General features: G+C 44.8%; 1 protein-coding gene across 1 annotated transcript in view; it reads right to left on the bottom strand.

Moving 5' to 3' along the window:
* Nucleotides 1–352: 352 nt before the first annotated feature.
* The window catches only part of NAALADL2 (N-acetylated alpha-linked acidic dipeptidase like 2), a 506,548-nt gene continuing 491,564 nt past the window's right edge, over nucleotides 353–15,336 (bottom strand). Inside the window, 1 exon segment of the mRNA XM_033150674.1 lies at nucleotides 353–581. Coding sequence (XP_033006565.1) covers nucleotides 383–581 — 199 coding nt within the window. The 3' untranslated portion in view covers nucleotides 353–382.

The following is a 15,336-nucleotide window of genomic DNA, read 5'->3' as shown; positions in this document are numbered from 1 at the left end:
AAAGGAGCGCGCAGCCCTTTGTCCTCTCCTGACAGCCACAGCAAGCTAGTCCTTTGCTTTGCAGTCTACTAGCTTCCGTGGGCTCATTTACAAGGCTGATTTTGTGTGTACCAACACATTCCAAAGAGTTAGCTTTCCTCCATATATCATTTGGAAATAGAAGTACATGATAAATTGTCAACAGCGCAAAAGGCTGCCTCAGATTTATCTAACTGTACAAAATGGTACTGTGAAACAGGGACTCTTTTAAAGAGTCAAAACACAAAAGAAAGGAAAGGTTTCAACCACATACAATTTCTGGTCCAGCTCAGAGTTTTCCTTTGCAAAATGTAAACAAAGCTCTTCCCTGTGTGTATGTGTACACGTGAAAGAGACAGATTCCTCATTTGCTTCCCAGTAAGGCAGCCTCAAAGACATCGAGTCCTGCTTTGAAAGAAACCTGAGCTGAATTGAGGCTGCTGAGCACTTTCGACAAGGCTGCTTGAAGAGTCTCATTTGACTGATGTAGCTTGCAGTGTTCCACTGCCTCTAGCAGTACTGAAAATTGGTGTGTCCTTTCATCCAGCCTGTAAAGGATGTTTCTGAAAAAGAACAATAAGAAACAGTAAATGCTTGACTCAAACAGATGAAAACAGGTATCTGAAATCATCTGAAATCATCGATGATGCCCCCAGGTGGCAGCCACGTTTTACAAATGATACACATTACCTACTGTAACATTAACCCGCGGCAAGCTCAGAAGTCGACTGTGTACAGTATATTTTATCTGCCTTCCCAGAAGTGTGCCCCTTCATCGCTCCAGGAGCGTACATCTACAAATCTTATCAAAGGAAACATCGTCAATCAGGATGAAATATATATATCACAGCCCCAGCCCCACGACATCCCACTAACATTTTCTCATTGAGAAGAATAACAGCTTGATCCCCATGCTTAATAGTTCTTTCATCTCACCGGGGTGTTCCCCATCCCCAAGGAACTAATGTAAATCTTACACGGTTGTAAGTACAGCCATGCAACACCTCCCCAAAGATTTTCCCAAATATTATTGCCACATCAAAAAGTAATATTGCGTGTTTGGGACAGTGAACCACAAAATTGGATACATAATTTTCACAAGGGGAGGATTTTCTGAAATGTTAGTTTATGTGATAGTTTGGTTCGTGGATAATGCACAGTGGGCTGATTGGTTAGCTGTAACATACAGAGCGGGGTTGTTTCCGAATGGAGTTCCCCATTGCAAATCAAATGGACGACTGACTTGTGATAAAGTGTTTTGATAGAGAAAACTCAGAATAACTGCAAGACCAGAAATAGTGCTTTAGCTACTTTAGCCACAGTGCTTGGTAAAGCATTCAATGTATTTCTGTTCTCAGAAGAATGTTAAGAAAAACCCTGCTGGGTCCACGGAGCCAGAGGCTCATCTAGCTTGGCATTCTTTTCTCACTTTGGCCAACCAGATGCCTATGGGAAGCTCACAAGTTGGAACGAGGAGCAACAGGGTTCTCTGCACTTGAGCTCTCCAGCAACAGGAGAACGGAGATAGAACATCTAGGCATCCTCACTAGTAGCCAAGGACAGCCTTTCCCACTATTAATTTGTCTGACCATCTTGTAAAGCCATCCAAGTTGGTGGCCATCGCTACATCTTGCGAGAGTAACTTCCACAATTTAGCTATACACTGTGTGTGAAGAAATAGGGGAGCGGGTGGTGCTGTGGTCTAAACGACTGAGCATCTTGGGCTAGCTGATCGGAAGGTCGGCGGTTCGAATCCACGCCACGGGGTGAGCTCCTGTTGCTGTGTCCCAGCTTCTGCCAACCTAGCAGTTCGAAAGCACGCAAGTGTGAGTAGATAAATAGGTACCACTGCGCCGGGAAGGTAAACAACGTTTCAGTGCGCTCTGGTTTCCGTCACGGTGTTCCATTGTGCCAGAAGTGGTTTAGTCATGCTGGCCACATGACCATGTGAAGAAATACTTTCTTTTGTCTGTCCTGAATCTACAACATTCAACTTCATTTGGTGTCCCTGAGTTCCATGGACCTGAACCATGGATTCATGTGGCAAGAAAGGAGATTCTAAAGAAAGATCTGGAAGAACTTTCTGACAGTAAGAGTCAGTTTGGTGTAGTGGTTAAGAGCGGCAGACTCATAATTTGGGGAACCGGGTTCGTGTCTGCACTCCTCCACATGCAGCTGCTGGGTGACCTTGGGCTAGTCACACTTCTCTGAAGTCTCTCAGCCCTACTCACCTCACAGAGTGTTTGTTGTGGGGGAGGAAGGGAAAGGAGAATGTTAGCCGCTTTGAGACTCCTTTGGGTGGTGAAAAGCGGGATATCAAATCCAAACTCCTCCTCTTCTTCTTCTTCTTCTTCTTCTTCTTCTTCTTCTTCTTCTTCTTCTTCTATGGTGGAACAGACTCCCTCGGGAGGTGGTGGACTCTCCTTCCTGGGAGGTATTTAAACTGAGGTTGGATGGTCATCTGTCATTGATATCTCGCTGAGTTAGGAATAGATACCCCTTGGTTTCCCTTCCAACTCTACAATTCTACAATTCTATGATTCTAATGTTTTTGGCTTTGGGTGTTTTATCTGTGTTTGTTTTAATTTTTGTGAGCCTTCTTGAGTTCCCGTTCTGGGGGAAAGGTAGGATATAAACTAACAAATGCATTAGCAGAAGCAGCTGCCTTGTGGCTCAGATTTTTGTGTGTGCATGAAATGGGGTGAGGCATAGGGCAGCACCCTTCAGCCATGTGTCCCCAGATGCTGTTGGACTACAACTCCAGTCATTCCCAGGCAGCTCAGCCAACGGTCAGAGATGATGGGAACTGCAGTCCAACAGCAACTTGAATCACAGAAGGGGATCAGGAAAAGCCACAAGACCTTTTTTTTCCTGGAAAGCAAGAGAACTTATAGCTAGATGTCAGCTGTGCATACCTGCCAGTCCCTGTGCAGTGATGCAAACCACTTCAAGGCATTCTGGAGGAATTCCCAGGTGCCCTAACTAAAGGCAGCCTGGATTATAGAGATAAAAAAACAAGGTAAACTGAAGAAGACTGCTTGAGAAGGTGAGAAAGCAGCAAGGAGATGGAGAACAGGAAAGGGCTCCCATTTGAATGGTTCCACTGTTATTCTTCGAAACAAAGCCGTTATATGTCTCTTGTTGTAAGCACAGCAGGATTAAAAGCATTTTTTTTGAAAAAAGCCACCCCCCCAAAAAAAACCCTACTCAGTTGGTTTCCACTAGGCTTTGGTGGGTCCTGTTAGAGCAGGTAATAAATGTTATCTTAAAGCAGGTGTAATCATTATCCTAATTAGAGCAGTATGCAAATATCATAAATCTCTACCCAGGGGCACCTTTGATTGTAAACTATATTGTGTGATGTTGGAAAATAATGGCGGTGGGGGGGGGGGAAGGTTGGTGAGCGATTGCAGGCAGGAGTTTATCATCAAACACATACAAAGGAATTCATAAAATGAACGGACAGAGGACGGGGAAAAAATAACAAAAGAAAGCAGCTCAGCCAAGACACTCCATTAGTAACTTAATTACATGACAGGCCCAGTGGCAACTCCAAATTAGTAATAAAACTGCCAGCGATAGTCACCCAGAAGACTACTGGAGAGTATTTTCTACAGATCACTATCGGAGACGTCTAATTACTATTCGAAGAGAGGGATTGGCTAAAAAAAAAGTGACAGGTTAAATGGCAACTTAGAAAGTGCACTTTGAAATGCTTCCTTTAGAGTCTCCTTTGCATAAAGGCCATAACTTACCCCACAAAGACACTAAAACCAGCATAACGGAAACATTTTAAATTCTTCGCTGCCTCTAAACCGTGGTTGGGTGTAAATACATCATTGTAGCTAGGCGCTGGAAAACATATAGGACAGCGATGGAAAGTCTGACCAATGCTCTCCTTTCCTCAGAATTCTTTCAGCAAGCAGAGCAGTCTTTCCTGTTGGGCTTACTGCCACGTTGCACCACAGCGCTGCCCTCTCAGGGGCACCCCAGTGAGTGGGGGAGCTGCGCGGCTTTGCCGGCGGCCTCCCCTTTCCCTTCATGCCCAGGCGTGCAGCTTGCCTTCCAAGCCTTCTGTGCATGGCAGGAGCGCGGGAGGGAGGCCCCGAAGAGGCGGGTGGGAATGGTTTTGATGGGGAAGCTGGAGCTCCCTGTCAAAGCTCCCCACCAGCAAGCAAGGACCCTGACTCTCCCTTTTTGGTGCAGTGGCTTCCCGGCAGGCAGACGGGAACTCCAAAGAGTTTGCAAAGACTCTCCTCCTCCTCACCCAGGAGCAGAAAGAGCTGCTTTGGCTGCTGCCCCTGCAACTCAATCCATGCTCTTGTCTGGAGACCAAGCTGAACTCTGACTGAAAGAATTATTTCATGGGGTCTGCCCAAGGCGTTTGGCTCCCCCTCCCGCACAGACCCGTCCTTAGCTGTGCCCAAGTGCATTTTTATTTCTCCTTTTAAGTAGCGTTGCAAAATTCAGCGAGCTGCACATGCACACCCCGTACGCTGCGTGTGTGGTTGTGGGCGAGGACAATCTGCTGCTGTCCCGCTGCACCCACCCACCCACTCAGGGAAGCCTGCATGGGCGGGAGGAGCGACGCTATTTCTGCCCTGGCTCAGCTTCCCGACCACCACCCTCCTCTCCTCTCCGTCGGTGGGTTAAATGCCCTCTCCTTCCTGCTTTCCTCTGTCCCACTTTCTCTCTCTCTTTTTATCCAGTAAAGAAAGGGGTAGGTTTCACTGATCTCTTGCCTCTCCTTCCCTGTAGTGAAATCTTGTGGAATTCCCAAGTTCAGGTCAACAACTCTGGGGAACCTTTCCTATAAAAGGTCAACAACTTTGGGGTGTCCCCCCTTAAAAAGGTCAACAACTCTGGGAAACCGGGGGGGGGGGGCGCTGGAGGGATATTTGCACCATGACGCCGGATATGCTTAAGACGGCCCTGTCAGCAAGATTGGCCAACCAGGTACCAGGGTCAATCTTTTGCTTTATGAGCAGCTGAAATACAATGTGTCAATGAATACTGCCACAATAAGAGCTGTTCAACAGTGGAATGGTCTCCCTCGGGAGGTTGTGGACTCTCCTTCCTTGGAGGCTTTTAAGCACAGACTGGATGGCCATCTGTTATGGATGCTTTAGTTTAGTTTCCTGCATTGCAGGGGGTTAGACTAGATGACCCTCAGGGTCCCTTCCAACTCCATGATTCTATTATTTAAGTAACAAAAAGCTCCAAAACATCCAGCAGGGGGTTGCCTGCCTCCTGCAACCCTTTGAAGTCTTTGCAATAATTAATTTCTGTTGTGAAGGAAACAGCATGGCGACAGCTCAGCAGTAATGTTGCTATCATGCTGTTTCCAACATCACAGTGTTATGTTGGGACAGCAGGGGTAGTTTCTACATACACCCCTCTGTCCTCTGATGTCATGGGCTGGCTGGATGCAGAAGACTGGTGGGAGGCACCAACTGGGGAACCCCCAAGGGAACCCCCAGGGGAAGAAGATTCAGAGCCAGGGCACTGGTGGTGGGACAATGATGAGTGGTCAGAAGGAGAAGAGGGAACAGACTGGAGGGAGGGGGAGGAGGAGGGGGAGGAGGAGGAGGAGGAGAAGAAGAAGAAGAAGAACAAGAAGAAGAAGTTGGAAGTTGAAGAGGCAACAGGGTTTAATGAGCACAAAGAGGCTGGAGCAGGGAGCAGACCAGAATTAGAGGCAGGAGAGGATGGGACCAGGAGACAGAGATGAGGTTGGTTGCTGGAGTCCAGGGAGTCTTCCCCTCCCATCTCCTAGAATACACAGAAAAATGAGGAGGGCAGAGCAATGAGAGACTAGGCAAAGGAGCCTTAGATTGTTTGGGAAGGGCCCGGGGAGAGAAAGTCTTAGAGAGAGGTGGAAGGTGAGGACCTTCCATCCACACAACCACCTCATTGGGGCAAGACCTACTAGGTCTTGCTGTGATCACTAGAGCCAGTAGGGGTCTTGCTGTGATCACTAGAGCCAGTAGGGGTTCTGGCTTGAGTGTGTTAGGCCTGGGGAGAGTCCTGGGAGCCAAATAAAGATGCTTTTGGCTCTCAGGCTTGAGTTTCCCCACCCCTCTGTTTTGTTGTTGTTTTGTTGCTGTTGTTCAGTCATTTAGTCATGTCAGACTCTTCATGACCCCATGCACGCCAGGCACTCCGGTCTTCCACTGCTTCCCGCAGTTAGGTCAAACTCATGCTAGTCGCTTCGAGGACACAGTCCAACCATCTCATCCTCTGTCGTCCCCTTCTCCTTGTACCCCCCCCATCTTTCCCAACATCAGGGTCTTTTCCAGGGAGTCTTCTCTTCTCATGAGGTGGCCAAAGTACTGGAGCCCCAACTTCAGGATCTGCCCTTCCAGTGAGCACTGAGGGTTGATTTCCTTCAGAATGGATAGGTTTGATCTTCTTGCAGTCCATGGGACTCTCAAGAGTCTCCTCCAGCACCATAATTCAAAAGCATCAATTCTTCAGCGATCAGCCTTCTTTATGGTCCAGCTCTCACTTCCATACATCACTACTGGGAAAACCATAGCTTTAACTATATGGACCTTTGTCAGCAAGGTGATGTCTCTGCTTTTTAAGATGCTGTCTAGGTTTGTCATTGCTTTTCTCCCAAGAAGCAGGCGTCTTTTAATTTCGTGACTGCTGTCACCATCTGCAGTGATCATGGTGCCAGAGAAAGTAAAATCTCTCCCTGCCTCCATTTCTTCCCCTTCTTTTTGCCAGGAGGTGATGGGACCAGTGGCCATGATCTTGTTGTAGTTTAGAGTTGTGTAAATTTGGGGTTTTCATAGAAAGCCCCTGTTTGGTGGGACAGAGGTTTGTGCAGATGCTTTCTGCAAACACTCAGTTTTTATCTGATTCACAATGTTACGTGATGTCACAATCTTGTGCATCAGGTAGCAATCAGAATAGATGACGGGATGACATCAACGTGACTTACGGCAAATGAAGGTGGTGGAAAGTAAGTGCAATGGAAATAAATGTACAAAACATTTGGCAAGGAATGTGAACAAATTGACGAAAAGCAGGGTGTGTTTCTCAGTGCTGCCAAAAATTTGGCTCTGCTTTAGTTTACAGCTACAATCTTGCCTGCATTCTTGCAAGTACCCAGAAGAAAGACCGCAGTACCAAGAATTCCAACAAGGGTAAAGCTAAAAGGCAGAAGAAAGATTTAAGAAACTGAGGGGCATAGGACATGAATTTAGAGCATGGGAATATATCAAGCTGCCTTCTAATGAATCAGATCATTAGTCCACCTAGTCCAGCACCATCTGCTCCAAATAGCCATGGCTCTTCAAGGTCTCGGACAGAGGTCATTCACTGACCTGCATTCTTAAGTTCTTTTTAACTGCAGATGCCAGGAACCGAACATGGCTCTCTCTGCATGCAAATAATCTGCTCTGCCAGTGATCCGCAAGCCCTTTCTGTTCTTCTGAGTGGCTAATTGGAGCCGGCCACTGGAGCTCCACATAATGACCCTTCTAGTCCAGCATCCTGCTTTTACAGTGGCAGACCAGATGCCTGTGAGAAGCCTGCAAGATGGACACTGAGCACAACAGCACTCTGCCCATCTGCAGTTCCCAGAAACTGGCAATGTTGAGTTGTCCACTAGATGGGAGTAGTAGGAAAGTCTGGGGAAAATACTTCTAGCAACCCCCAGGGGAAAAGGCAGGGTATAAATAGTGGGGCGATGGGTTAGTGTGTGTGGCAGTAACCAGAATGTTGGTGGTTCGAGCCCACCCACGGATGGTCATGGGCAGGATTCCAGCATTTGTAGGGGATTGGAATAGATGACCCTTGGGGTCTCTTCCAACTTTACATTTCTATTAAATACAACAACAACAACAACAACAACAACAACAACAACAAGGCACTTGCCATTTGCACTGTCTTAGCAGAAAGTAATAGAAGAATTTGAGACACCAGAAAGCCACAGTCCTCTTTCTGTTGACCACAGTAGTTTGAGGGCCATAATTCTTTGATATTTACTTGATTAAAATGACATCAGTCCAATCCCTTTGCCTAATCACTTCAAAATACCTCCCTTCAAACTTAACCATTTTGATCACATAAGTATAATACACAGAGTCACTGCAACCCGCACAAAGAGATTCTTAAAAGGAAAGTGCAATGCATTATTGATGACACTAATGAAATTACTACACACATCACTCATCCTTAATGGGTCCATTTCAATGACACATCATAGCGACCCAAAAAGTACAGCGCCAAACTGGGAAAAGTAATTAACAACGCCACACAGCAATTCTGAAGGAGATAAAACCTCTTCATGGAGCTGACAAATCAGCCTTAATAAACTAAGGCAAAGGTACATACAAAAGGAATTTTATTAAAAGATGGGGGGGGGAACCTTCCACTGTCTTTATGAGCCATTTCTGTGACTGAAAAATGTGCTCGTTTGGTGATAGAAGTAATGGCCCTCTATTCAAACATTGTTTCTCATTAGCTGAAATGGGCATGGAATAAGACCCATACCAGCCAGAAAGTAACTTGTATTATGCCACGTCTTAAATAAATCAAACGAGATAATGCCAAGCCTTTGCAAATGGCTTAAAGTGTAATATTCCATAATGCAAGAACTAATTATATTTTTTTGATAATGAGGTTGAACTATTTCAGGGGTTAAGCTGAGGCAGCAGTGGGGGTATTCTCTGGAGTTTACATACTCCTCCGGAATGCAAAAGGACCAGAAGGGAAACAGGTGCTGGGTTCAACAATGGGTGCAAAATGAAGTGGGTGTTGCGTTCACACTGTAGGGAATGGGCCAGACAGCTAATTCTGCCCTCATCTGCTTCTTCTGGAACTCACAAAAAGGTAAGCAAATGGAGTGCCCAATTGCTTCACATTCCCCTGCTGGACAGCATTCAAAAGAGCGAAGCCTCCCTGCACCCTTGAGTCTGCTGGTATTGAGGGGTGGGTTAGAGATGTTTGGTGCCCTGCCCCCAGTTTCTGCACACAGGTGTTGAATTAATTATTGGGGATCATTAAACGACATCACTTTATTAAAATACAATCTTTTTGAATTTGGCATCATCTATAATTGTGGATTGGGCAAGAGAAAAACACTTACCAGTACCTTCATATCAATTATTTTTCCAGACTTACCATATACACACAAAAAAGGTGAGTTTCCTGTAGATAATATTTTCATCAGACTACGGTCTTTAGTTTCCCCCCAGATCATTTATTTATTATGAAACATTATGAATTGCATCTATTACTGGCCAGCTCAGAATATCTATACAAACCAGTTAAACGGTCCACCCAAGGCTGGATTTAGGTTTGATGAGGCCCTAAGCTACTGAAGGTAATGGGACCCTTTATATGTCCAGCTGTGCTTTGTCAACAACAAATTGTTGCTATTTATTGTGTTGAATATATGCTATATGGTAATTTGTGGACCTAATAGGTATCTAAAGCCATTTGCACATAACAAAATATGTATTTTATCAAAGTAATTGTGGAACTTATCTTATATTTTGGAAATGTACATCCAGTTATTTTTTCCTTTACATTTTTTTGGGGGGCCAAGAGAGTGGGGCCCTAAGCTATAGCTTGTTTAGCTTATACAGTGGTACCTTGACTTACGAATTACTCGACATACGAATTTTTCGACTTACGAATGAAAAAAGTGCCTGCACGCCTACAAATTTTTTGACATCCAAAGGACATCCGTTGGCGGTTTTAGATGGGGTTTACTCAACTTACGAATTTTAGATGCGGTTTACTCGACTTACGAATTTTTCGACCTACGAATGTGCATTCAGAACGGATTAAATTCGTAAGTCGAGGTACCACTGTACGTAAATCGGGGACTGGGTCCACCTCTATTTACAGCATTAAGATTTGTACATTGACCACTGAAGAAGACCTGTTTTGGGTCGAAGTACCTCTGCTTGTACTGTATATGAGTTTGAAGTCTGCATTTTAGAAATCTCATTTGTATGTTTTATGCTCACCAAGGCAAGATGGTTTCAAAATATACCAATCCTGAACTGACTGCACTGGCTGCCCATTAGTTTCCGGGCCCAATTCTAAGTGCTGATTTTGACCTATAAAGCCTTCAATGGCCCAGGACAGCAATACCTCAAGGACTGCCTCTCCCTATATGAATCAACCCGGACCCTGCAATGAGGCCTTTCTTCATGTGCCTCCTTCATGAGAGGTCCAGAGGGAGGCAACATAAGCATTCCCCTGTCATGGAAAACACTCCTCTTCAACCAGGCCTTGGGCTGATTAACATCCTATACCCTTTAAAATGTGTTTGTGAGAGTGGGTCGGAGGGATGGGAGTTACTGGTTTGTTTAGTTCTTCTTGTTGTTTTTATTATGTATTCTGTGTGTTTTTTTAATCTTGTATTTTTTATGTTGTGAACCACCCTGAACAAAGGGCAGTATGCAAATTTAATAAATAAAAATATCAATAATTTTGGGGAAAGGTTAAAATAGAATCCTACTCTTTTAATGTATGTATTGCAGTAGTAATCCGCAAATCTTATTATTGGTGTGCACCCCTAATATATGCACATGTGCATGTGCAAGGTCCAGATATTTTCCACACCCTCTGCTGAATGCACAGAGGTTGAGAATAGGGCAAGTGACAACGGGTACCAGTCTTGAGTAGTTTGCATTCTTCCTGCTGCTGTATGCATTAGGTGGATTTATGGGTAGAAAAGACCCTGATGTTGGGAAAGATGGAGGGCACAAGGAGAAGGGGACGACAGAGGATGAGATGGTTGGACCGTGTTCTCGAAGCGACTGGCATGAGTTTGGCCAAACTGCGGGAGGCAGTGGAGGATAGGGGTGCCTGGCGTGCTCTGGTCCATGGGGTCACGAAGAGCCGGACACGACTGAACGACTGAACAATGAAATGGGTAGAGTGTGATGAAAAGAGGACTGTTGTCCTTTGTTATGGCACACAGGAAGCTGCCTTATAACGAATCAGACCACTGGACCATCTAGCTCAATAGTGCCTTCACTGACTGGCTGTGGCTCTACAGGGTTTCCATACAAGGGCATGTATCAGTCCTCCTTGAGATGGCAGAGATGGAACCTGGTAGCATCTGCATGCAAAACAGATGTTCTACAAACTGAGCTACAGCCCTTGCCTCTTAAAGATAGGTATTTGGAGAGGCATAGGACTTGGCCATACCAAAACAGCCCAGATGATTCAAAGGGAGTGTTTTCCATCAGGCCACAAAACAAAGCAACTTAACCTTAAGTATCTTGCATGTGTAAATAGCTTAGTGTAATTATGTAGATCTTAAAAAAAATCAGCATAAAGATTTAAATGGAATTATTTTATATTTCAATATAAAAGCTACTTACAGAAAATAAAAGCTACTCTGCTCTTCCCCTGCAACCCTAAAACATTTGTGAAACAATGATTTATTTATTTTTTTTAAATGAATTACAAGTTACGGTGAGATGCTATTGACAACCGCTTGACACTGAAATGTGAAAACCACTGAAATGCTTGTCAAAACCAGGTACAATTATGGCACATGCTGTTCTGCTTCCCATGACTATAGCTATATTTGTCCAAAAGTCAAATATGTTCATATATTTAAATTAATTCTCCCTCTTTCTTTAGCTCATTGGCTTACCCTACTTAATGAAACAAATCAGCCACCAAAATGAGAGGTTATTAAGACTGTATGCTAAATAGCCTTTTGCTAAATATACACTTGAAATATACACAAGGCACAAATAGGATGGTGTTTCCTCAGGAAATGCAGGCAAATGGCTCTTTGCATTTCATGACACGGGGAAATAAACATGGTTATTAGGTTATTATTATGCATGGAGACTAAAAGAGATGTTGGTAGAGCTCTCCCCCTATGAATTGGTTCCTCCCTTCTGCTTCTGTGTGACTGAGATCCAGAGCTATAGCACAAGATCATTATGTCTGTTGCTAGAGCAAACCATTTCACTCTGCAAGTGGGGGAAGCAAATGCTTCACAGCATATATAATAAAATTTGCACATACCAAACTAGCTTGCAGTGTTGAATGAACAAGCATTATTCCACAAAAACATTAAAATGCTATCCGTAAAACAGCGCTGAGATTCAAATTCCTACGGCTGCAATCCTATGCATATTTACTTGGGAGTAGCTTTCATGCAAATATTACGTCTGAGGCAGCCTGCACAGGATTGCACGGGACAGAAATAATGGTTTTTGTTTGAAAGCTGTGATTGGCAGAAGGGATGTTTCCTACATCTCAGTATCCTTTCACCTTTTTCATTTTGGCATTAAGCAGTACATAGGATGGATGGTGGCTAACAGATTGAGGTTGAATCCTGACAAGACAGAAGTACTGTTTTTGGGGGACAGGGGGCAGGCAGGTGTGGAGGACTCCCTGGTCCTGAATGGGGTAACTGTGCCCCTGAAGGACCAGGTGTGCAGTCTGGGAGTCATTTTGGTCTCACAGCTATCCACAGAGGCACAGGTCAATTCTGTGTCCAGGGCAGCTGTCTACCAGCTCCATCTGGTATGCAGGCTGAGACCCTACTGTCTCGCCAGAGTGGTGCATGCTCTGGTTATCTCCCGCTGGGACTACTGCAATGCACTCTACGTGGGGCTACCTTTGAAGGTGACTCGGAAACTACAACTAATCCAGAATGCGGCAGCTAGACTGGTGACTGGGAGTTGCCGCCGGGACCATATAACTCCAGTCCTAAAGGATCTTCATTGGCTCCCAGTGCATTTCCAAGCACAACTCAAAGTGTTGGTGCTGACCTTTAAAGCCCTAAACAGCCTTGGTCCAGTATACCTGAAGGAGCGTCTCCACCCCCATCGCTCAGCCCAAACACTGAGGTCCTCCTCTGAGGGTCTTCTGATAGTTCCCTCACTGCAAAGAAGTGAAGTTACTGGGAACCAAGCAGAGGGCCTTCTCGATAGTGGCACCCTCCCTGTGGAACAGCCTCCCTTCAGATGTCAAGGAGATAAAGAAATATACAACTTTTAGAAGACATCTGAAGGCAGCCCTGTATTGGGAAGTTTTCAATGTCTGATGCTTTCTTATGTTTTATATATTCTGTAAGCCATCCAGAGTGGCTGGGGAAACCCAGCCAGATGGGTGGGGTATAAATAATAAAGTTGTTGGTGTTGTTGTTGTTGTTGTTGTTGTCATTATCATCATTATGTCCCAGCTGTGGCAGCACTAGTGGGGGCATTTCCCCCTTTTTATCCAGAAGTCACCATTGCTTTTTTGACCTCCCTCTGTTTAGGCTTCATAAAACACTCAACCTAGGAAATTAGTCTACAATATGAGTTGCTTTACACCAGATTAATCTCAGGAGCCTTTCAGAACAAGAATAAATCAATGACCTTTTTTAAATAAATAAATAAAAACCCACACAAAATCCATACATGATAACCCCTGAAGTCAATTCAGAGTGAGGGCAATGCTTCCTGCCCTCACTCTTGCAGCTTGTCAGTAAAACTGAAGCACAGGCAACTCCCGTTTTGTGCACATTCAAAGAATGCATGACTGTGCATTCACAGGGCACTTTTGGACCAAGAAGAGAGTGTGATGGGGTGTAACCAGGGGGGGGGGGCTTATACACACTTCACTGATGCGCATGATGATCTGAAATGCAACCCCCGCAGAAATCGGGGGTTGCCTATATAAAATGACACTCTAGAGCAGTGTTTTTCAACCTTTTTTGGGCAAAGGCACACTTGTTTCATGAAAAAAATCACAAGACACACCACCATTAGAAAATGTTAAAAAAAATTAACTCTGTGCCTATATTGACTATATATAAAGTAATTCTCTTGAATTTTTCAATTTTCCCCACGGCACACCAGGCAACACCTCGCGGCACACTAGTGTGCCGCGGAACAGTGGTTGAAAAACACTGCTCTAGAGCATAAGGGAGATGATTGGTAACAGGGCCACTGGTTAGTGGAGGGTATTTGCACAGCTGCTTTTGCTAAAATCTCCCTTCCTTCCATCTATTTAGCAGAGAGGCTGGGCACTATTATTACAATAAAAACAGATTTTTAAGAAATTAAAAAATATATAATAAATTGTTTAAAAGCCTAACTGTGAACTCCTGTAAAATCATGTAAAAAAAAACCCAACCCCAAGAAGCCATGATCTGCAGAATGCCAAATTCTATGCCTAGCAGAAAAGCACTTTCTTGTAATTATACATTCCATCTTTTCACCGTTTCTTAAGCCCCGGCTTTCAAATGGTAGAGAAAGAAAAAAGAAAGCCTTAATAAAGGAGCTGGTCCCAGCCACATATTTTACACCTTGTACCTTATGAGAACAACTACATTTGGGAACAGGAGCTATCAAGAAGCAATCTGAGAAAACTGGAGCAGATAGTATTGATTTGAATGGGATTATGCACTAGCAAAGCACTTGAACCTCACCTCGCCTCATTGAAATCAATGAGAGCCTTGTCATAGCCATCAGAAGGGCGAAAATACTCTGTAAGTCTATTGAAGCAGCTCACAAAGTGACATTAGAACATTCAGCCGGCTGAGCTTACAGCAGAGTCTCCTTTGCAGTTGCCAGGGTGAAATCTGCAGCTTTCTTCTGTGCCTTTAAAACAGTGCATGTTGTTTTGGGAAATGAAGTAGAGCTGGCTCCTCCAGCCTGCATGTTCCCCAGCTTCTTTACCTGCTTCTCTGTCCTGCTGACTGTGTGCTGCAGAGCAGGTGTGAGAGAGAAACAGACGAAAGGACTGTGAAGTGGAATGGAGAAGGTAAGCCACTGAAGGCTTGCCCCTTGCTGCATCTGCAGCAGGAGAGCAGGTTGTAGGTAACCTGCGGCCCTCCAGGTGCAGTTGAACTACTGTTCCCATCAGGTCCTGATTGTCACTTTTTGAAATATGGCAACCTTAGAAAATGGCTTCTCCATGAGAACCAGGAAGTGACCTCTCCAGACAATAGAATGACACTTCTTATCTCTGTGTCTGCCATCTCCTGAGTGACACAGACACTGTTAGGCAGTTGAATGTCCATATGTACTCCATCCCTTTCCCTCCCACCTCTCTGTGCAGCCCTGGGAGCTGGCAACCCACGCTAAGCCACTGATCTGGAGCATCACAGGTTCTTGATTCCTGTTTCAAAGCAGGGATGGCTAATGCCTGGTTTTGAGATGGTGTGGGTGGGTTAATGACAACCCCCACCTATTTAAAGAACCCACCTATTTAAAATTAAGCAGAGCAGAGTAGTTTAGACCTCTCTATCCAGTCCATCACCCTGAAGTGATACAAATCACCTTCCTGGTCACCAGAGGAATCAGTTGCTGAGAAGGAAGAGGGCAAGAA

This window comes from Lacerta agilis, chromosome 5, assembly GCF_009819535.1.
Source record: "Lacerta agilis isolate rLacAgi1 chromosome 5, rLacAgi1.pri, whole genome shotgun sequence".
Classification (NCBI taxonomy): domain Eukaryota; kingdom Metazoa; phylum Chordata; class Lepidosauria; order Squamata; family Lacertidae; genus Lacerta; species Lacerta agilis.
Note: the sequence above shows the minus strand (reverse complement) of the source record. Positions and strands in the feature narration are given on the sequence as shown.